This window comes from Nicotiana tomentosiformis, chromosome 8 (genome assembly GCF_000390325.3).
Source record: "Nicotiana tomentosiformis chromosome 8, ASM39032v3, whole genome shotgun sequence".
Taxonomy (NCBI): domain Eukaryota; kingdom Viridiplantae; phylum Streptophyta; class Magnoliopsida; order Solanales; family Solanaceae; genus Nicotiana; species Nicotiana tomentosiformis.
Window position 1 is genome coordinate 7,019,378 of NC_090819.1, and position 23,809 is coordinate 7,043,186.

At 35.3% G+C, this 23,809-nt stretch overlaps 4 protein-coding genes across 4 annotated transcripts; 1 reads left to right on the plus strand and 3 right to left on the minus strand.

The window, feature by feature from the left end:
• The first annotated feature begins 460 nt into the window (after positions 1-460).
• On the plus strand, positions 461-4,132 carry LOC104088687 (vacuolar protein sorting-associated protein 22 homolog 1). Its single transcript, XM_009593408.4, has 7 exons — positions 461-615; positions 709-819; positions 1,824-1,959; positions 2,302-2,456; positions 2,996-3,103; positions 3,550-3,639; positions 3,761-4,132. The coding sequence occupies exons 1-7, from the start codon at positions 565-567 to the stop codon at positions 3,863-3,865; spliced, it is 756 nt and encodes a 251-aa protein (XP_009591703.1). The 5' UTR covers positions 461-564; the 3' UTR covers positions 3,866-4,132.
• A 749-nt stretch (positions 4,133-4,881) lies between these two features.
• On the minus strand, positions 4,882-8,805 carry LOC104088686 (protein FATTY ACID EXPORT 5-like). The gene is made up of 3 exons (XM_009593407.4): positions 8,485-8,805; positions 6,570-6,657; positions 4,882-5,126 (listed from the first exon to the last, which is right to left on the minus strand). The coding sequence occupies exons 1-3, from the start codon at positions 8,681-8,683 to the stop codon at positions 5,054-5,056; spliced, it is 360 nt and encodes a 119-aa protein (XP_009591702.1). The 5' UTR covers positions 8,684-8,805; the 3' UTR covers positions 4,882-5,053.
• Positions 8,806-11,073: 2,268 nt separating this feature from the next.
• Positions 11,074-15,469, minus strand: LOC104088685 (purple acid phosphatase 18-like). The gene is made up of 5 exons (XM_009593406.4): positions 15,151-15,469; positions 12,932-13,600; positions 12,114-12,302; positions 11,957-12,045; positions 11,074-11,504 (listed from the first exon to the last, which is right to left on the minus strand). Exons 1-5 carry the CDS (start codon positions 15,292-15,294, stop codon positions 11,285-11,287), a joined length of 1,311 nt encoding a protein of 436 aa, XP_009591701.1. The 5' UTR covers positions 15,295-15,469; the 3' UTR covers positions 11,074-11,284.
• A 1,690-nt stretch (positions 15,470-17,159) lies between these two features.
• On the minus strand, positions 17,160-22,031 carry LOC104088683 (reactive Intermediate Deaminase A, chloroplastic). Its single transcript, XM_009593405.4, has 6 exons — positions 21,800-22,031; positions 20,352-20,467; positions 20,179-20,223; positions 18,372-18,445; positions 18,227-18,276; positions 17,160-17,529 (listed from the first exon to the last, which is right to left on the minus strand). Exons 1-6 carry the CDS (start codon positions 21,981-21,983, stop codon positions 17,435-17,437), a joined length of 564 nt encoding a protein of 187 aa, XP_009591700.1. The 5' UTR covers positions 21,984-22,031; the 3' UTR covers positions 17,160-17,434.
• Positions 22,032-23,809: the final 1,778 nt, after the last annotated feature.

Consider the following 23,809-nt stretch of genomic DNA (forward strand, 5'->3'; position numbering starts at 1 on the left):
AAATAAAGAGTGTAAAGTAAAGACAAGTATAGAGAGAAAATGATATATTATTCAAATTTCAAACTTATGTACATAATGAACTGAAAACTCATCTATTTATAGAAGAAGATAGGCTGAAGAAGAGAAGCTGTTGTGTAAACTGCTTGTAAGGTGCTATTGCAAGTTGTTGTGTAAGCTGCTACAACAAGTTGTTGTGTAACCTGCTTGTAAGTTATTGTGTAAGTTGCTTGTAAGCTGCTACCGTACCAAATATAAATAATCTTTTATCGGGGTAATGTTTATCATAACGGAGTACCAAAATGATAAGTTTCTTCAGTATTCTTATTTCCAATAGATTACTAGATAGATAAATATATTTATGGCGAAATATATATGGATAAACTTTTTGAGGAAGCTTATTTACAACGGAGTACCAAATAAACATTCATAATATAATATAATATAGTATTTATAACACTTTTTAAGTAAGAGATATTTGTTACTGCTTTTTCTTTCACAAAAGAAGGAAAAACAGCTACGGGGAGACGAGGAATACTTCACAGAATTTCTCTCAGCAGCTGAAGGATGAGGCGGAGACCGGGAATCGGAGGTTTGCAGAACGCTGCGGCGGCTAGAGTTTGTGACCTAATTTTATTTTGACTTTTTCCATTCTTTTCGTACTTTTTTTAAATTTAATAATCTCCGTTTTTCTGGCGATGTTAATTGTAGGATCAATATCGATTGCTAGGGGAAAATGTGGCGAAATTGAGAACTGATCTTATGAAAGAGCAGCTCGCTACGTTTCGCTCTCAGCTTGAAGACTTTGCTCGCAAACACAAGGTTTTGCATTATTGTGTTTTTTAGTGATTAATTTAAAGCTTTTTTTTTCCGATTGTTTAAGTTATTTTTTGTTTTTAACCTAATCAGTTATTCCGCCCGTCCTTGATTTAATGATATGTTAGGAGTACGATGATTAAAGCATCTAATTTTGTAAAATAAAAACCTATGTATTGATAAACTACAGAAAAAGTACTTTGAATCATAATTTTATTTATAAGTACTTGTAAAAATTTGAAAAAACCATGGCTGAAAAAGAACTATTTAACTCTAGTACCCGAGGCTGTAGCCTATTGGTCACTGAAGTGGGAGAAGAACCATGAGATATCAGTTTCAAATCTCAGCCGAGGCAAAAAAACACTTGGTGATTTTTCCTATCTGCCTAAGCTTGGTGAGTAGAGTTACTCGGCACCTGTATTGGTGGGAGGTAGCTGGTACCTAATAGAATAATTAAGGTGCACGCAAACTAGCCCAGACACCAACGTCATCAAAAAGAAAGAAAAGTAATTGTCTCATCTAAATTGAGACACAAGGAATCATATATGCTTGTTAGAAATAAGTACCGAGGAAGCATGTATGCCTCTAAGTTATCTTAATTTGGCCATCTGTTGATAATTCCAGAAATGACATGAAAAGATGTAACTTTAGATATTCATTGTCGATTTGGGATTTATGTGCAGTTATCTCGGCAAAAGGATCATAATTGAACTCCCCCATTTTTATTTTTCTCAAAGATCATACTATTGGGATAGTATCAAGAGATAAGATGGGTTAATTTGTCAAATGCGTGATATTTCTAAAGTCTGAGCAGCAATCAGGGCTGTTGAGCTTGATAAATCTTTTTCTTTTTCTTGTCTAACTGGAGTGTTGTAAAAGAGGTGTTCCTTGTGCATTGTGCTTCTACGGTACTTCCTAATTGAAATTTATCAACATGCTTTTACTTGTTTAACTAAACCTTTTTTTGTCACAAAGAGAAAATTTTGGTTATTCCTTGTTTTATTTTGCAGAATGACATTCGCAAGAATCCTGCATTCAGGGCACAGTTCCACGAGATGTGTGCTAAAGTTGGAGTAGATCCGCTAGCATCAAACAAGGGTTTCTGGGCAGAATTATTGGGGATTGGCGACTTCTATTATGAACTTGGTTGGTATCAACCTCCTTGGTAATTTCGGTTATTGCAAGACGTGCTTGTGAACTTTTTAATAGTGCATGAGAGGAACATTACATAGTATTTTACACTGCATTTTTAGATCTATACTGCAATGTGGCAGTTCTACTTCCTTTTCATACCTTTTTAATTAAAACAAACGAACGCGACAGTTCTACTTCCCACTGCTATATGATTGGTTGACATCAAACCTTGAGCAGTATTAATACATTTGGTAGATCGCAGCATCGCTATTGTCTGTTTCCTAGTTAAGTATTATCATTTGTGGATAATATCTATACGAGCTGGATTTAAGTGAAACCCACCTGTCTAGGCAGGGGTACAGATCATTGAAGTATGCTTGGCTACCAGACCCCACAACGGAGGTTTGATAAGCTTGGATGATCTTTGTAAACTGCTTGGTCGGAGACGTAAAGCTGCTCGTGAGACAATATCTGAGGATGACTGCTTGCGGGCTATTAGCAAGCTGAAGGTACTGGCTCAAGCTTTTTACGTTTCAGTTGGCAGTAAGTGAATGATACATCGAAGCAGCTGGCGCTAAATCTGGGGGATCATCCTTTTCCATTTAAGCTGAAGAGCATATTTCACATTTTAGTGCTTTGCACGTTTAGTTACGAGGATCATGTTTCGCATTTGGATACCAAGATATTGATTTTTCTAGTTGCTCCATTACCAAAATGAATAGAAAAAAGAATCTGCACTCTAAACCACACGCATGTCACAAAAAAAATGTAAACTGCAAAAAATTATTCTTTCTGTTTCTTGAGTTTTTATAGGTCCTTAGCACATGAAGCACCCAAGTTAATGGTGAATGTATATGGGCAGGTCATTATTGCTCATGCAATCCCTCTCATTTAGATGGAAGATAGGAGAAATGCAAAGCTGTGTAAAACATGCTTTAAAGTTCATCATTTATCTTGAGCGTGTAATGACTGCTCATTTTTTGGGGCTGGTGTGTGTTTTGTTACTGTTGCAACGAACTGTAAACTAACATTTAATTGCATCTTTCAGGTATTAGGTAGTGGTTATGAGGTGATTACAGTGGGAAAGAGAAAGCTTGTTAGATCTGTCCCTACTGAACTGAATAAGGATCACAATGAAATTTTAGAGCTGGCCCAGGTATTACCTTTGTACTTTATGTTTCCTCCAGATTCATGCAGTTAGGTAGTTTCTCTCTTTGGATAAATTTTTTAGTTAGGTAATTTCCATGCAGCTCAAATTGGCACTTCCACTTGATGCAATAACTATTTCCCCATTGTATTTCTAAAGATTGGTTTCTTCAATCAGTCCTCAACTCTATCTTGGCCTCTTGAAAGAAATCTGATTTTAGTACTCACTCAATTGTCCATCTCATTTTCCTTTGAATCCATGAGTGTTGAAAGGTTTCCTCAGATTGTCAGCACTTAGTTTGAAACATTGCCTAGTATGTGCACCTGAGCTTGCGTGTATATGTATGTGTGTGTGTGTGTGTATATATATATATATATATATATATATATATATATATATATATATATATATAAGAGGAATCCTCATGTGATTGTTTTCTGGTGCCTCTACCTCAGGCTCAAGGCTTTGTGACGGCTGATGAAGTACAAAGACGCCTAACCTGGTCTTTAGGTCGTGCAACTGATGCGCTTGAAACACTGTTAGAGGTAAGTAATTGAGGTCATTCCTTTTACTTCTTTTCTCCCATCTTTCCCAGCAAGGCTCTAAATATTTCCTTCTAGATCCTTTGTGATTGGAGCTAACAAATGGGTCACATGTATCATACAGGAAGGACTTGCCATGATTGATGATGGTCACATAGATGGCAGACGTCGATACTGGTTCCCCTGTGTGTCCTCTATCTCCTCCTATGTAGGGGCGGACACTCTTTAGTGTTTTCCTCATTCAGATCTGAGGATCTTTCGCGCTTTCGAACCACTGTTCCTTTAAAGGTTTCATAACCAGAACTTGGAGGATAGATTGCTCGCAGAGATGCAGTCTTTTTCCATTTCCCTTGGTCTAACAAGCTTTTGATATGCAGCTTTTGCATATCTTAGAATGTTGCCCTATTTATGTAATCCGTACAGCGAAATTAGTGCTGAATCATTGATTGTTGTATGAAACTTGTTTCATATATCTGAAATGACTTGCCTGTTTTTATGAGCTTTCTCCAAATTTGAACTTCATAGCATATCATTATGGTGTACAATGCAGGGAAAGAATGTGACTTTGCTTGTAGTTATTCCTGTTGAATTGTTTGTTGATGCGTCATTTTTCTTAAACAAAATGGCCAAATTGGCGTTATAAGAGTTATGGAGGATTATATAAGTAGCCTCATTCAGTTGTGCAATTGTTAAGTCATACTGTTTGAAACATAAGCCAGGTATCTTGCTCCTTATGTCTCCCATTTGAGTAATACTGGTGTGGATTTACTTACATAAGGTTTGCATAAGATTTACCTAAAACCCGTTAACACTAATCAGTGACAGAATACTCCCTGCCCCCAAAAAGGAATGTAAATGTTGATCAATCAATCAATTACTTCTCAATTCTAGACTAGTTAACGTCGACTATATGAAAACTAGACTAGTTAATGTCGACTATATGAATCCTCTATATATATCTGAGTTTGTCTGACTGACCACTAGTTCATTTATACCAGGGATGCACTGTCTTATTGTGTATCTATCAACGTGTTATCTATTTCTTTCCCAAGTGGTTTTTGCATAGTCATTAATAGGATCAGCCAATTCTTCTGCCCAAGCTTTAATTCAAGACCGGGAAGTTGTTTAATGCTAAGTTTAATTTGACTAAAGATGCCAGTTATTGGTTATAACTGATTTAACAGCCAGAAATTACACCACAGCTGCAAATTCAAAGGCTGATCAAAGAGAAAATGCTAGGAAGAGTAACACAGACTGAAATTCTACTCATTGAGACAATGCTGTTCAGTTCAAAAATAAAAATAAAATAACATAAAAAGTGTCAGGTGGCTGTATACAGCAATTCACAATAAGAATCCCAGCTCTTCTCATGTACACACAGTATCGAACTGGAACCCCACGTTATGGTCAAATGCCATTACTCGGCTTTAGACGGGAAATGATTTCCACCGGTGGTGATCTTATACAGGTAAAATCCAGTCATTGCCACACTGCAAAACACGATCAAAATAAATGTACTGTCTTTATTAGATAAAAAGCTTCTATGATCATATCTGCAATATAGATTTTCCAGACAAGACATTCTTCTCTGTGAACAATCAGTACAACCAATGAATCATCAATGAAATAGGAAACCAAGCATGAAAATTTGTTGTATCTTCCAACATATATAATCCATAATCAATTTTTTACGATCAACTTTAAGGTTTTGTCGAGAGATCATGCAACTCGGCTTGCAAAACCACCCTTTCCCCAATTTTCTTTGTATATTATATTGATCATATTGGCAGTAGTCCTCCTAGACACTGAACCTACGGTCCCCTTTACTCACCTAAAAAAAACGAAACACATTGCAACCTCAGAAGGAAAAGGTGATGGTTCAAGCTACTATAAATCTGTAATAATGGGAACACATGTTCCGAGAGGCACATTTTGCACTTACATTAAGTGTTCAATTCATTAAGAGATTAAAAATATGTCTTGCTCAAAGTTCTAGCACCACTAATTCAAGATCCAAATGGAGTGCTGCTACATGCTTCTTGATCATCAAATACATCAAGAAGATGCATATCATCCTACGTTCGAGAAATACGCCGCTAAGGCCCTCGAATTACGGATAACAAATCGAAGGAAAGAATCAAGAGATAAACAGAGTTGTAACCCACAATTGTTTATCAATAAAATCTTTTTTTCTTTTAAAAAAAAAAGTCACACCCTTATTTGAGGTGTCTAAATGAATTTTTTTGGCAAGTCCGAGGGGCTGTCTATGTATTCCGCCACATATTCTGCTTGATTACCTGAAGCAAACTTCAGCACTGATGTCTGCTTGGTCTTTCTTATATTCTAGCAAGAGTCTTAAAACACTTGTAGGAGAAATAGAGTTAAATAAGCTACTTAGTCAGCCTACAAATGAAATTGTTTTGTGATCCGTAGGATATGAAAAGAACCGCTGAACTTATGAAATTGTTCAGTGTTCCTCATGTAACCACAGATACTTAGAGATGGGAAAGTTTCTGTCTGACTATCCACCATATACGAAATCAGAGAAATCTTTTTACATTTAGATGTAACTTGTGAGCTTGCATTGAAAAGGTTAAGTGGGTGAAGAGGTTATGGACAAAAGTTAATTTACTACTTGGACAATTCAACTACCAATTGAATCTTTAGATGCATGTCTACGTAAAATGAAGAAATACAAAATGAGAGGTAATGTTTGACGCCTCTAGGAAAGTTGACATCACTGCACATAGCAACCTAATGTTCAGTTCGCACCCACGATAAAGCAACTTCACATATTATATGAAATATGAATCAAATGAACCATGCCACCCAAATCCAATATATTTATGAATTAAACGGAACAGATAAATGAAATGCAGAAACCACGAAGTAAATAACAAAACTTGTATGGCATGCTTTCTATATGAAGTTACCTGATACCAGCAACAACGCCAGCTGGCATTATCTTTGAAGTCTGCATGTACCGCTGTCCCATGACCCATGTTAACACGGCAGCACAAGCTGTTTCAAGCCAAAAAAAGAAAAAAGGAAGTTCAATGTGATGGCAAGAAAATGAATGAAGATTTCGCTTTTTATCTTTCTAAATCAGAATATGACCTTGCGGACTTCAAACAAACAAAAACTTTTAACACATTTATTGCAGTTGAGTGAAAATATGCTTATTGCGGCTTTGAAACTCTAGGCAATATGCTGAATAAAATTGAACAAAAAAGTAGGGAGATGAAGAGGAGTGCTTACAACAGTGAGTTTTTAAGACGTACGCAGTGCAAGGTTAGCATAAACATATGCAGTAAAGAATGTGACCTTAGGCCGGAAGCTAATGAATCATTATAGAGGACTCGTTAAAGCAATTGATGCGTTGTTTTCCTTTAAAAACATTCTTTATGCGTCCTTTATAGCTGTATTAAGAGTTATTGATAAATTGGTAATGGGAAAAATTGTCTTTTATCTCCCTATGGTTATCACACTTTGCTCGTTATGATTCTGGTAGCTAGCATTCACCTTTCTCTATGGGGGTGGGTGGGGGTGGGGATGGATAAAGCACAAAATGGAATATGTGACTATTTTTGCTTTTGCCATGGATGTAGAATGATCGGCGTTGCACATCGCCTAAATATTGTCATTCCGATAAAAAGTACGAGAAAGAGTACATGAAAGCAAGGGATGGAGAAATACTTAATCATTTTCTATTTGTTCTAGTTAGTTCAGAACTATAATAGATTAATCATATTACGCTTCGCTACTTATTCGGATGAAACTTACCCATTAGTTTCTCATATGTTTAGCATCATTGTTCACTTCCCTTAGCCTAACAATCAAGAATTCTTCATTTTGTAGGAAGGACCAATTTAAATGCTATCAAACAAAACAAACAGAAAATGAAAATGAAAATGTAAAACATAAGAGGAGCTACTAGGACAAGTTACTAAACAATTAAACCATCCTATAAAAATATCAGAAGAGAAATAAACACAATCCAAAACCAACGTCTATCCTCTGCTTCAAAACATACAGCTCACACAAACTTTATCAAACAGAGACAAACAATCAAGGAAAAAAGCTTTCTCCGCCTTAGATCTAAAGTAGAGCAGCAAATACCAGACCTTATACAGTAGATAGTCAGATAGATATTAGGACTTACTACTGTATCAGCAGAGTCAGATTCAAGATTTGAGCTTTATGGGTTTGGAATTTTAGTACAGCGACCTCAGTGCTAATTACTGGGTTCAAAATTTAACATTTGTACATATTTAGTGGATTTCTCAACACATACAACGTCTAGGCCAAAGCTACTGGTTTGGCCGAACCCGTAGTTTTCACTATGTATCAACATATCATAGAATGAAAACTGTAGGCAGATCAAAGTGTAGGCTACAGGTTCGGATGGACCCATTGCCTTCTATTCCAGTAATATTCATATACAACAACAACTACGCCTCGATTCGAAGTTAGTTGGGGTTGCCTGTATGAATCCTCAATATCATGAATGCTCTATTTGGGTCTTAGTACTATTTATACAACAGCAACAACAACAACAGAAAAAATAGTGTAAACCTACAAGTGAGGTCTGGGGAGGGGTAGTGTGTACGAAAACCTTACCCTACCTTGCGAAGGTGGATAATCTGTTCCGATAGACGCTCAGCTCAAGAAAAGCCGAAAAGGATTTTTTTTTTCATATAATAGATTTTTTTTTATATTACATTTGCTGTCATGTTACAAAAGAGTTATGGTTACAATACTACAACAACAACTACGACCCAATCCCAAACAAGTTGGGGTCAGCTATATGAATCCATACTAATCAGTTAAGGGAATGAAAGGCTATACCAGTTTCAAGAATCAAGGCAAAGTAAGAATTTTTGCGCTTGTGAAATGCTTGAAGACTCAAGTAACCAGCTAAAATGAGCAAAAATCCAGTACCCAAACCTCCAGCCAGTGAAGCTGTGCTTCCTTTCTTGAAATATCCTATAATACCACCACATACAAGAATTAATCCATATGGGATTGTGAAGCAAAAATCATGCATTTTTATCAACTGGGGTTTTAAGAAAGATCGATATTTCGACGAATTTAGCACAGATTTGAGAGATCAAACAAGAAAAGATTCAATCTTTCAACGATCTTGGTGTCTTAAAACTTGAAAGTTCCAATCTTTGTAGGTGGTCATGGCAATATATTAGAGAAAATGACAGAACTAGTCCCTTATGTTTGGGGTTGGTGTAAAATAGTCCTCTAAATATGCATCTGAGCAGTTTTAGTTCTTTATGTTTACAAAAACTGAACACTTTTGATCTCCATTATATTTATAGCACACGACGGTGGTTATCTTTGATGGAATTGGCTTGTAAGAAGTATGTTAGCTGTTTAATCTGAGACAACCATCCACACATGCTTCTCCTTATTCACCCCCTCCCTCCCCCCCCCCCCCCCAAATTTGTACCTTAGGAAAACTTTTTACATGTAAGATTTCATCAACAAATGCTGTTATTGATGATTCAAATGAGATATGAATGTTGGTTCATTCGCTATTTCATATGATTAAGGTTGAAAGAAACGAAAAGTGTAATCATTTGCCTTGAATAAGATTTTCCAATTATTATTGGAACGAACTTCTTCGGTTTCATTACCCAATTCGAGCCTAAAAATTTCCTTTTCTTTCGTTATAAAAATAGTTCTTACGATTTGAATTCGGGAAATGAATCTAGAGAAGTTTGTACTGATGGTTTATTTAGTTTAAACAGTCCATGTGCTTCTCATGACCCAACTCTGCTAAAGAATAGAGATAAAAATGCTCAATTTCAGAAAAAAGGGCTTAAAATTGTTCAAGTATATACTTAACGGACTATTTTAGACCACCCTTAAATATAAAGAACTATTTTGTAATTTTCTCTGGCATATTACATCTGATGATAATCATTTGTCAAAAGTCCAAAGGTTCATGTTACCTAACCTCCATATTGTCTGTGTCTTTGGTCTAAATTGTCCTCAGGATTGTTGTTAAATGCCACCTATATAAGGTTAAATTTATAGTTGAATAATAAGCATGTGAGGGTAATATTGTCACGACAATCCAGTTGGTAGCCATTTGACCCAGTGTGCTTATGTTCTGGTGGGCAGTCCACACGCCATTTGAACAAAATTTTAGTAGGTTGGGGTAGTGTATATATGCCGGGTTTGTTCGAGTTTTTTAATTATCAAATCAAATCAATTGTCTCGAATTTTTAAATATATAAACTAAATCAAACCAACAAAAGTCGGATTTTTTAATCTCGGTTCTTCTCGGATTTTTCGGTTTTCTCGGGTTTTTCGGGTTTTTCCTGACAAAATCTTCATAGCATAAAATTTATAATTTGTGTTCTATTATTTCTTAGGTCCTAGTAGGATAAAACTATATAAGATGTTACCCAATAAAATAATACAAAATAATGTGAGACGAGTCATGATTATACTAAAATACTCAACAAATCGCATAAAATAAATATTACTAATTAATAAGTCATAATAAAAATAAACATAATCTAAAATTACTAAATCATGTTAAAATAAGTACTACGACTAATAAGAACTAAGTATTAATTACATAACTAAATAATATTAAAAGTAAATTATGTATATTCACTATCTAAAGTAATGAAAAACTAAGAAAATAAATATCCATTACTATTGTCATTCCTAGAGTTGAATTGAAAATTTTTATTAGCATTTTCATTGATTTGATTTTGCTTTTGACTTTACTTGAGTCACTAATTTTTATGGCCTATAAAACATATTTGACCATTCAAAAGTTCCAAGTCCAAACTTGAAATAATACATTAAAAGAGAAAACTATGAAAAAGATAAAAAATATTTATAAATTATATTACAATAATTATTTTTATGTATAAATTTTTTTTAAAACTTGTATATATGTAATGTCGGGTTGGTTTGGTTTCGATTTAACTTTTTTAAGTTAAAACCAAACCAAACCAATTATGGTCGGATTTTTTTTCTAACATCAAACCATAATCGAATTTTTTTTCTCGGTTTGACTCGGATTATCGGTTTGATGCGGCTTGTCAGTTTTCTTTGTACACCCCTAGTTCTTGAAAATGTTTTGTAGAAAACATTTCTTAAACAATGGTTTTGTTATTTATTATAAAAAGTCGTCTGATTTCTGTAAAAAAAAAATTCTTTTATGAATAGCTGGTTGTGTTTGATGATTGACGAGGACAACTTTTTAAAGCGGGCGCTCTGCTCGGTATTTTTCATGGTTATGTCTTTGCAAACTTAGCCGTAGAAACTCATGCTATTTTGAATTTGAATAATTTTCTTTAATGTACAAAATGCAACTTCCCTATCTTGATACATGTATTGCAGTTTCCTATGTGGTTGCCCCATACAACTTTAGTACAAACAATTATCTGACTATGTATCCAGTGGCGAAGCCTCAAATTTCTCCAAGGATATTCAAACTTGAAAGAAGTTACAAAAAATTCCGACAAAAGGTGTTTAATATATATTATATACCTGTAAAACCTAATATTTTACCTATATATACAATGTAATTTTCCGACGAAGGGTGGTACAAGAGCGTAGCTTCGCACCTGTATGTATCTACATGCCTATAGAATACAGTTGAATGCAGGGACTAAGAGGCCAAAAGAATCTTTCTCAGTTCATGGCTATCTCCAGTATTGCACCTTGAACTGATCAATGAGGTTATCCAAACCTGATCAGACCTTACGGGTTCATCATCGTCGTTCCTATGCCAACTCCAAAACGCATGAGTTGAATTAACCATCTTAAGTTCACCATGTCCAAAGCTCGCTTCGCGGAAGACTGACCATTCTGGTGAGGGTTGTTTGTACCTGTTGAATGTGCCAAGACATGTAAACTTCATGTCATATTTTACACTAATGCTTATTTATCAACATAAAGAATAGGAAAAGAGTCCTATAAAAATGGCATAACCAATGCTAGGAATAGTAGTGCTTTAAAATTTTGGAACTCAAAATGAAGGGGGGCAGGAAACTACTTTTTTCATATGGGGTAGTACTTGATTAAGTTTCCAGAACAGTTTAAGTGAGCCTTCGGCTTCACAAAACCTGGTATAAGTGCTTGCCCTTTTTTTGTTTTTTACTTTCTCCTTTGTTGTCAAAGTTGCTCAACTACTATGGTAAAACCTCTTGAGCTGAATCCAGTCCAAACCAAAAAGAAACAAAGATCATTTAAGAATTCGACTTGTTGGCGCTACAGCCATTGTCATTATATGGTTAATATGCTCAAGATGACGGGAGAAATTACTACAAGGGACACTTACTTGCGTGCTAAACCTTCTCTGTTTCCTCCATCGCCAATTGTTATGTGGACAGCACCACAAGGATCAGGTTTACCATTGTAAACTCGTTTCTGTTGTCAAAGAAACACACAATTAGCTAAAGAAGCAAGGAGAGCCAGTATAAGCAATGAAGGCGTACCGTGCGCTCATAAGCATGAACATGCCCAGTGAGCACGATATCTGCACCAGCAGCATACAGCAAAGGCTCCATAGCTGTCATCATGTCATCACCTTCACATTGATGGGCTTTATTACTATTATACCATGGCACATGGAATAACACAACTAACCACGGTGTTCTTTTACGATCCACTTTTAGAAGATCAGCCTGCAGCTCCAAAATTGAAATAATTAGCAAGTAGGTCACTCTGATTGTCAAAGAACAGAATGTCAAGAGATTCTCACTTTTCTCCTTATAGAATAATATACTGAAAATGCAAGAGCTTAGATTAGGGGAGAACTTCTAATGGGAATATGAAATACAAATAGAAGTAGTCTTCTGTACCATAGCTGTAGATTCGGGAAGATTATAAGGAAGCTACTTTGGAACTCAACCCACTCCCCAACCAAACTGGATTCTTGCCTCCTCACCACCTCAACATTTGGCTTTTAGTCCTGAATGTACAGGTTCTAAGTCCGACTGCTTAAAAAGGCTACATGCCTCAGCTCATTTTCTCCGCACTACAGATACTAGGTTCGTTTTTCGTGTAAGTATTAAGATCTCTTAATATAACAATGGACAAAGATATCTATAAATCTGGAAGTATAGGCAACAGAATTATTTTTAAGCTTCATATATTGGGACATCCAAAGGGTCGGAAATTCCTCAAATGTCATAAGTGAAACTGTAAAACAAAAGCAAATTAATCCCTTTCATGGTGACTTCTACCTGATCATAAATTTCCTCAAACAGAGAGTTTTCGTTATTTTTTAGGAAAAAATGAGAGCTCATCTAACCTTCAGCCAGCTATATTGGTCAGAGTATTCATCATAAGCAGTATATGAACCGAGCATAATGATATGAACCCCAGCAACATCAAATGAATAGTAGAGATTTGAAGTGGATCCACTCTCCGCAAATGGCATCTTCCACCTTGAGTTATAAGAGACAAACCCATCCTCAAAAAATAGTATGCTTTCTTTTTCATGATTCCCTTGTGTCACCATCCATGGCCTAGCACTAGCGAGCGGCTGAACGAGTTGACCAAATGTGTCCCACCTATATTGTAAATAATCAGCATAAGAAAGATCACCAGGGAGCAAATGAACATCGTATTTGCATTGGTCAATGTGGTCCAAAGTTGACTTAGTCCATCCAGTTTGGCCTAAATCACCGGCCACAGCAAAAGTAACTGGAAATTTAGAGGGTGGAGTTTTCAGCTGGAACTCAGGACCTTCTCCTCCACATCTATAGAAGTACGTGGTATTTTCTTGCAATGGTCCAATGACAGTGTGATGTATCTTCCCCGAACTATATAATAGATAACTATACTTGGTACTTTCTCCTTGAGCTGTAGCACTGTATTTTCCAGGCGATGTTCCATATTCAACAATAGAAGGACAAGACGTATCAGTGGTGACCCATGTGACCCGAATGCGTTTGTCCCCAGCTAAGGAGATGTGAACCTGCGATGAGAGAATCAATTCCGTTGATGAATTCCACACGGCTCAAACCGTGAACCCAAATGCAAAATAATCACTTTACACGTTAAAGTCAACAGGTCTTTGAAAACTTAAAATAACATTAATAACAAATTTAGACAAACATAAATGAAACAAAAAATGTATAGTTCTAGGAGCTTACAAGCTTTAGTGATGTTATTCAAATGAACCTTCCATGGCTAATTTAATTATGCTTGTCGTACAAAGAAACACATATAAAATCTATACTAGTAACTGGTAATGTACCTTTCTGTGAAGAAAGAAATACTGACTCCAGGTCAATATTCAGTAACTTAAGGAACCGAAAGATGGTGGAATCTATATAAGCAGACTCAAACTGATCATAGAGGCATACCATAGGACTCCGTAAGGGCCTTAACAAATTAAAACCAAAAATGATCATTAACGGTCAACTTTTATTTGGGATAACGGTGATATCCGCACCCGCTTTGCAGACAGACTGGCTACCTCTCACCAATATAGGTACCAATAACTCTGTCCACCAAGCCTTGGACAGATGCAAAAAAACACCCACATTTTTTTATTGCTCTGTTTAGGATTTAATCCCTGATATCCCTTCAGCTTCATTAATCACTAGGTGCTAAAAGCCAAATTATTCTAACAAGGAAAAGGTCCAAATTTGCTCTTGTACCATTCAAATTGCCAAATTTTGTCCTCCGCATTAATGAAGCTCTAATGTGAAATGGTGGTCTGTGGACTCCCAGTATCCAAATTCTTTGAGGAAAAAGGTCCAAATTTACCTCTCAACTTTTGACTCTGGTTTAAAATTACCTTAAGATTGAAGTTCCGTTAGGGGTCAAGGACAAAAACAAGACCCTTTCATAAAAGCAGGGTAAGATTAGATCAGAAGTCTAAGGGGTCGTTTGGTATGAAGACAAGTTATGCTAGGATTAATTATAGTGAGATTAGTTTTGTTGAGATTAATTATCATGGTATTATTTCTTATTGACTGTTTGGTATGTTGTATTAATCCTCAGATTGTCAATTTTACTACTTTATCCCGGATAACTTATCCTGGGATTATTATTCTACCTTCTGGCAGGTATAAGTTATGCTGGTACTATTTTTAATCCCGGGATAACTTATCCCCGGGATTATTAACCAAACAAAGGATAAGATGGTACTAAATTTTTATCCCATGATTATTTTTGCTTATCCATCGTACCAAACGCCCCCTAACAGAACTCAAAGTAGCTCAATTTCGTACAGTGACAAATTCGTCCATTTTCTCTTCAAAAAGACAAAATTTTACAACAGAAGAAGTTCCATTCTTTCTTTTCACAACACTAAGATGGAACCAAGTCCAGATAACAAAGAAAGTGTAATCCCATAAGTTAGTTAAAGCTACCCAATTAGAGCAACAACCGATCCGACCCGAATAGTAACATTCCGGTTTTAACCCGATTCATTTTTAAAAAAAAAAAAAACTAGAGCTAAAATCAGAGTAAAGACAAAAAGAAATGAACTTCAAATCCAAAATAATAGTTAAGTACCTGCTGAGGTTGTGAGGAAGGTTTTGGATTCCATGGCAAATGAAAGGTTTTACGAGGCGGAGGTCGGACATAATCACCTGCAATTACTGTTCCATCGATGAACAAAGTAGCTATCAAACAGAGTAATACTACTAATATTTTCATCTTTGATTCAAGAATTTTTGTTTACTGGCAAAAACTGTATGTACTCAAATTTGGAATCTCCCTTATTTATGTCTTCTCCCTTTATCCTTTTCTTTAGCCAATTAATAAGGGGAAAAGAAACTCAACAAATTAATATATATTTTCTCCTCCCAATAGAATAATGTTCCTTAAGTACAAAGATAAACTAATTTTTTTATGTATAATATATCTGAGGTTAGGCAAGATTCTGACTAGTCAATGAGTTGGGTGTATGTGGTTAAAATGTGTACTTTAAGTTCTATGTTTTTCTGTGTCATTTAGCTCTGATTGAGATTTTTATGCCAATAGAAAATATAGAAAACTAATAACACTATTTATTGTTTTTTTTGTTTTTGTACATTATTGGCCTAATATGAACTAAGGGCCCGTTTGGCCATACAAAAAGATTTTTTTTTCGATTTTTTTTCCTCGAAATTAGTGTTTGGTCTTGAAATTTTTGATTTTCGCTTGAACATGAGTTTCAGAATTTTTCGAAAATTTAAAAAATTCCAAAAAAAAAATTTCAAAATTTTCACTTCAGATCAGCCACTGATTTTTTTTTCACTTTTTTTTTGAAATTTTACAATTTTATGTCGAAACGTCCACTAAGTAGAGAAATATGATCAATGAGTATCCATGTGACCTATCCCAAACTTATCACTTTATAGGTTCAGATTCTAAATTTTACCATATTTTATCTAATTTAATAGGTTCAAGATCTATTAAATATACAAATTTACTAAGTTTTCTAGCAAATATAGAGGGTCTAAACAGAAACTATGGGTTCAGGCTAGATAGATAAGCTTAAAGTTCTACCCATTTTACACCCCTCAACCAAACTGTTATCAGAAGGTCTATGATTGGGTTGATGGAAAAAATAATTTAAAATCCAAATATTGACTTAGATTCATCTATAAATCCATTAGTGTTGTTCAAAATCGAACAGAAGCCGTTAATCGAACTGAACCGATAGTTTATTGGTATCGAATTATCGGGGCAATGGATGGTGAACGGATTGAGATTTTATAATTAACGGTTTAACGGTTTGGGGCGGATTACTCAATTTTCTTATCGGGTAACCCGTTAAGAATTTTTATATTTACACTTTTAACCCTATGTATATAAGGTACTATTGAAACCCTAAATGGCTAAATCCCTAATTTCTATTTTCTAATTCTCAATTGTCTGCAGCCACTAGAGACAGAGAAGTCGTCAGTCTTGTCTCTCTCTTGAACTGAGAAGTCGAAAAATCAAAATCTCAATGACTAATACGTGTATGTCTGTATGAGTAGTCTTGATAGTATTACAAAATTGGTTAATACGTGTATGACAGTATGAGTAGTCTTGAAAACTCTTCAATTAAAAAATATTGTTTGGTTAGATCTTAGATGGTATTAAAAATTTGGTATTGATTTGAAACTGTTTGGTATTGATTGAATGATTGCTCACAAAATTTCTATTTGGTTAGCCGATAAGCCGCCCGATAATTGTTAATCTGATACCAATCCGCCTGTTGTCTTATTGGATGGCTAGCGGATTACTACATTTATAATCCGATAACTGTTAAGTCGAACCGTTAAGCGTAATTATCCGTCCAATCCGCACCCCTAAAATCCATTATTTAAGTCTTATTATTTGCTGTTTCAATGAGATTGGAGTTTGTTTTCTGGAGAGAAGACCAAAGAACTTTGACGCCTAACTGAATGATTAAGTGGGAATGAAAAAATTCTTAGTAAGGACTCTCTTAAATGTGCATTGTACGGCCTTTTCTAGATTAGTGGGGTCAGTAGATTCCAAATATATAAATAAAAAAAAATGGTTAAAGTGATGAGCTAGTGCAAAACAAATTAAGCAGAAGACAAACTCCTTAGATATATACTATATATCTGGATTTATGGACTAGAAGTTGGATAAATGGATGGCCGCTGAGTTACAGCATGTTCTTAAATAGCGTTTATTCTCAGGTCAGGGGGAAGTTGGAGCTACATAAAGATGAACAAAAGCTCCTGAACTACTAGCTAACTTTCCGCTTATTAAATCTAACAAATTTAGCTAGGAAGTCAGAAGACTTTCTCCATCGAAGCCTAAATCAGAAGTTGAACGCAATAGCGAAGGGGGGGAATCATAATGCTGCTATGCACTCGACTTCAATCCTTGCATCCATTGGCAGTGCTGCCACCTGATAAGTCGCACGAGCTGGTGCAGGAGATTGAAAATCTGCAAGATACCCAAAGTTAGATTGAGTACATAAAGCAGCATGCTAAAGTAGACATTCTTTATACAGTGGCTAGTTCGAGTACACAACAACAACAACAACAACCCAGTATAATCCCACTAGTGGGGTATGGGAAGGGTAGTGTGTACGCAGACCTTACCCCTACCCTGCGATAGAGAGGCTGTTTCCAAATGACCCTCGGCATCCTTCCCTCCAAGAACTCCCCACCTTGCTCTTGGGGTGACTCGAACTCACAACCTCTTGGTTGGAAGTGGAGGGTGCTTACCATCAGAGCAACCCACCTTGTCTAGAGCAACCCACCTTGTCTAAGTTCGAGTATGAAGGGGACAAACTATTAACACTCAGTTCTTTCTCTTACATGCAAAACCAGCTTTATATTTTCTGTTCTTTCTTGCTTCGGTATAGTTTTTGTCTCACAAATTAGCAATTCCAACAGAATTGGCAAAAGAAAAGTAGCCAGGGCAAGGAACGAGCCTTTTGCAACCAACTAAGAAGTATCAAAATGTAGTACATCCAGTTTTATATTTCTGCTTGACTACTGTTTAGACCACGGACCTTTTTTTAAAATTTGGTGTTCAAGTTGTCAAGATGATCTTACTTGTTAAAAACAGTGGGAAGAATCTCATTCATAAACACTACACAAAAATCAAAACTAGTTTTCTCGGTATCATGACTCACATTTAGCATATATCTCGTTCACTTTCTTGAAGTCCTTCAGATCAGCTAACCTGTAGGGAGATAGAATTGTCCAAAATCAATAATCAAGACTACAATGAGAGCATAAAACTTAGGGGTTCAGGAGAAGAAATAACAAAAGTCATACAAGATCGTCGTCTTAACAACTGCAGAATAGCTAACGCCACTTGCTTTAAGTATCTCCCCCATATTCTTGAGAACCTGGAAATCAATATTAAGCTCAGATATCTTAGGGATCGTTTGGTAGGATGTATTAGGGAAAATAATGCATGTATTAGCTTCGGTATTATTTATCCTTGTATTATCAGTACTATTCTTATACATAGCAAACCATGACATTGCAATACCATAATTTTTAATACATGGATAAATATGTATAAACACAAAATTTACCTTTCAAAACTTTTTGCAAATCCTTTCCAAAGAATGTGTAGGGTATTTTTGTAAGCAAATAATTTATTTTTTAAAATTATGCAATGCATGTTATTTTTAACGGAAAAGGTCCAAATGTGCCCTTATACTATATAAAATTGAGCAAATTTGCCCTTCGTTAATACTTTTACTCAAGAATGCCCTTACCGTCACATAGTTGGTCCATATATACCCTTTTCTAAACAGAATCCACCCAAACTAATTAGCTCTTTCGTTAATTGTATTAAGTGTATTACAAACACTATTTCCCTTTTATTAGTATTTTTTTTTCTTTGCCTTTCTCTTTTCTTTCTTCTTTTTTCTTTTCTTCTCTTTCTTTTTTACCTTTTTCTTTCTTCCATATCCAATTTCCTCCATTGTTGATGTCTTCTCCATTTTCGTCACCAATTTCACTTGACAAAACTCATGAATTCCTGCTAATTTTACTATCATAAACCCCACCACATTCTTTCTCTATTCTAATCCTTTCCATCACATTCAGCTAGACCAAAACCTCCATTTCAGTCACCAATTTCACGTGACTTTATTTCTAAAAATCAAACCTACACCACCAAAAGCTTCTCAACGAGGTTTTGGTTCTTCGGACCTGAACGAGATGAAAATTGTCGGAGAAAAATTTTCGGTGTTGTTAATTGGGTGAAGGTAGGATATGGTTGTTTAGATTTCGAAGGTGTTGTTCACTGTGGAGCTTTAGATCTGAGATTGAGTGGATGGCTTTTGATGTTTTGAAGGTTGTTTTGGTGGATTTTGAGAGGGAAATGAGATGAGAGAAAGAAAGAGGAGAAGTCCGGCCGAAGCTCATTTTGCCGGTCTTGTTGGCTTCTTCGCTGGTGATATATTTCTTCGCCAATTTTGCGGTGCCAGTAAGCCATTAACAGGATAACTTAGAAAAAAAGTGGGTCTTGTTCCTTTCTTAGTCACTTATGGTATCAGGGACCGTCAAAAGTGGTGGTAGTGGCGGAGAACTATGAAGTTGGTGGCCGGCGGTGGAGATAAAAGTGCAGGAAAAAGAAAAGCAAAATAAAAAAATAAAATAACAAAGGTGGGTGTAGATTAAACCACATGGAGGACACGTGGTGAAATCTAGGACTAACTAAACTAATTAGAGAGCTAATGAAAGACCTAATTAGTCCGTTAAGAAAAGGGTATATATGGATCAACAATGTGACAACAAGGGCATTCTTGAGCTAAAGTATTAACGAAAGGCAAATATGCTCAATTTCGCATACTGTAAGGGCATATTTGGACCTTTTCCGTATTTTTAATACACCAAACCAAACCGTCGACAAGAAATGATCCCAGCATAACTAATCCCAACATTACTAATCCCACCATTAGTGATTAGTAATACACCATATTCAATACTATTCTTATACACCATACCAAACGACCCCTTAGAGTCAGTGTTTTGAATCTGAAACAATTTAATATCGATAACCATAAATATAATCATGACACCTGGATGCATAACAAAATGAAAAAATGACTGATTACTAAAATACCTGCTCTGTTTGATCCTCCACATTGTCTGAGACAAACTTCCCAGTCTGCATTCAGTCATAAGTTAGTTAAACATTGCATAAACCAAATGCACGTAATTGAAATAGTACACGGATCTTTTCAAACTTATGATAAGACTTAAGTACTTGCAATAACTGATGCGAATATCACAAACCTCAGGAACAAGACCCAAAACCCCAGAGACGAAAACAAAGTTATTGGCTTTGATGGCTTGAGAGTATGGCCCCAGTGCTGCCGGAGCCTTATCAGTGTGAACAACCTCCTTTACACCTAGTGAAATACAGATATTCATTAACATAAGGTAAAGAACTCTTGGAGAAATATCGTGTGAGAGAGCAATTTCCCTAAAACCTTATAAATTAATTATTTATAGATATAATGCTGCATCGTTAATAATAATTCCTTGTTAACATAAATTGTGGTACACAAATTAAGGGGTTATATTTAAGTTTTATTCACGTATAATATGAGTTAAAAGCTAATTACGGGAAGTTGTCTATAATTATTGTGCATTGACAACCTAAAAATACTCTCTACCCCTCCGGGGTAGGGGTAAGGTGCGTACACTCTACCCTCCCCAAGCCCCACTAGTGGGATTATTACGGGTGTTGTTGTTGACAACCTAAAAAGTAACAGCAAGCAACCTGCTATACTGATAGTATAAAAGTTCTTTACAACACTCGCCTTATATAACCTAAAAAACATTATCTAATTACCTTGTTACATAATAAGTTGCCTAATATCATTCATCAGCGAAAAGCAATTAAACATAACTATTTCTGCATTTCAGCATCAAGTTCTCACGCCATTGGTGATAACGAATGGAACAACACATAACATACTGCTTTCCTAAAGCAGGATTATAATCCATGCCCAAATTACAAACTAAACTCTAAGATCACATACAAGTCAGAAAATAGAAAGAAAACGTCAAAAATTACAAAAGAAAGTGTTCTAGTGCTTTGAATCCAACATAAACGATACTATGCTTCAAATTCAAACAAGTTCAGGCTGAATAATGAATCCTTTAAATCCACTCGGCCTTATACCAAAGCAACAAGACTAATCAATCAGCTAAAAATCCCGACTTTAGTATATCCTGTACAGAATAGATAATGCAAAATTGATACTCGCTTTTTTTCAATTTATATAACACACTTTTCTTATTAGTTCGTTCAAAAAAGAATGACACATTTATATACATGGAAGCAATTTAACTTTAAACTTTTTATTTTGCCTCTTTTATCATTAATGAGAAGCTTTTATAGCCACACAAATATTATGATCCTACAAAAGCTTTTACCTTTTATGATTGATGTAGATATATCTACATCAATCAACTCTATGCCTCAATCCAAACTAAGTAGAATCGGCTATAAGAATCCACTATATTCATTCCATTCTATTTGGATAATACCATAAGCCAATTTTCTTTTATATTTAATACAAAAACAAGTAAAGTAGGTAAATAGAAGAAGACATTCTATTTATTCCCCTTTTATTTTTGCCTCTCCTTGTTTTCTCCGGAAACTAAAGTTAAAAACTTTATTTGTTTGTAATGTTTTTGCCAAATTTTAAGGAAAAGGGTAAATAGTGACTCACTTGCATCAGTGGAAGTACTTAAGCAAGCGAAAGGCTTTGACCGAGCTGGTGAAGAAGATCCACGAAACTTTGCACCGGCAAGTGAGACACAGCACACTCCAAACGCTACCGGAGCTCGGCTGCGTAGGGCGGCGACGTCCATTGTTGGCATTTGGAAGCGACTAGCTGCGGCGGCCCACGTCATTTTTCCGATTCTCTGTTATGTTTCTGCTGTGACCTTTTTTCTGTTTTTTCCGCTCCTTTTATTGCTGCCTAATTACGAAATATCAGGCATGGTCTCTAAAGCCCATATAGGCCCAAATATAGGCCCAAATATTTGTAGGACTGAATCTAGGCCCATTTATTGTGGACGGCTATCTGCTACGTCCAGGTGTGGACATAGTTTGGGCAAATCCGAAATCCAAACCAAAATCCGAATTTTTTGGATTTTTGGTTTGGATTTTGGATTTTATTTTTAAAATTTTTGGATATCTGAAAATCCGAAATTTTTATACTTTAAATTTAGTCAATTATCCATATGTCAATTGTAATAAGTTCAATACCCTACCCATTAGGTATTATCTCATATATTCAATATTAATTACTAAGTTACTGTCAAAATATTTTCTATTTGGACATGATTTTACTATTACTACTTCTTATCGGCCGTATTAATGTCTCTGTTGTATTTTTATATAATAATTTCATTACTTGAATACTTTATTTGGATAATTGCGGCAAGAATGAGAAACTTTTCAGGCAATTTGGATATTCATTTTTGGATAATTGCGGCAAGAATGAGTACTTCATTTGAATATTCATTTTTGTAAAAAGTAGAAACATCTCAACTTATACGCTCAAAACCGAAAATCCGTAATATCCAAACCGATTAATCCGAAACCGAACTTAAAAAATTCGATCAAATCGGAACTTATTTGGATTGGATTTGGATTGTCATTTCTTCAATCCGAAAATCGAAAATCCAAACCGAAATTCTCATATTCAATATGAACTGCCCGAACGCCCACCCCTAGCTACGTCTTTTCGCGTAGAAATGACACCATGTAGTCACACTAAGGGGCTGCTATTTAAAAATTAGTCAGTGCGTCCTGAATTTCAGTTTTTCAGTTCAAATTTCCAGCACAAAAATGTCTTGAATTGTCCTAAAGTTAAGATTTTTAGTTTAAAATTTCAGGAAAAAATAAGTATTGGTTAATCTCTAAATAGCATCCCTAGGAATGACTATCTGTGCACTTGCCTCTCTTTTTGCGATTTTATTGCTTCATAATGGGATATTTCAGCACAAAGTCAGCACATAGATTCACCGTTTATTTTTCTTAATCGGTATACATAGATTATACTTTATTTTTATATGCATGTATTATATATAAATTATACAGATATTATAAATTTGGGGGTGGAGGACTATTTAGGTTAATTCTTCGCTTTACTTAAGTTTAGGCTAGGACCAACCTTGAAAACACCCAAACAATTTAATAAAATTGTATCGAAAGATCTATAACTTTTGCAATTTTTCGGTTGAGCCAAAGGCTTAGTCTTAGACTTCTGTTTTAGCTGGCGAAATCCTAGAAGCCTACGACAATGTTAAAACTCAAACCCTAACTCGCTTGCTACTATTGTTTGGTTCAAATTTAGCAACGGTAGTCATTTTGATTATTAATATAAAAATCACATTTTTTAGGTTTAAGAGTCTTTTTGTTTGTTCTTAGGTCTTAAAACCTCTTTGCTCATCCGTATAGAAAAACTAAGCGGCTAACTTGTGGGAAAAAAAGACAAGAGGTTTTGACTATTTGCATGCTTAACGATGAGGTTTAAGCTTTTCGTTTTTCGTTTTTCTTTTTTCTTTTTTCCCCTTAATTTCTTATTCATGCGATTATTGTTTCGTTTTTGTTGATTACTTCTGTATTTCGGTGTGAATCTGAATTTTTTTGCCTATAGTAAACATATATTATGTTGTATTTTCTTGAATAGTTCTTTCTATTTTATTGCAAATATTCATCTATGATTTGT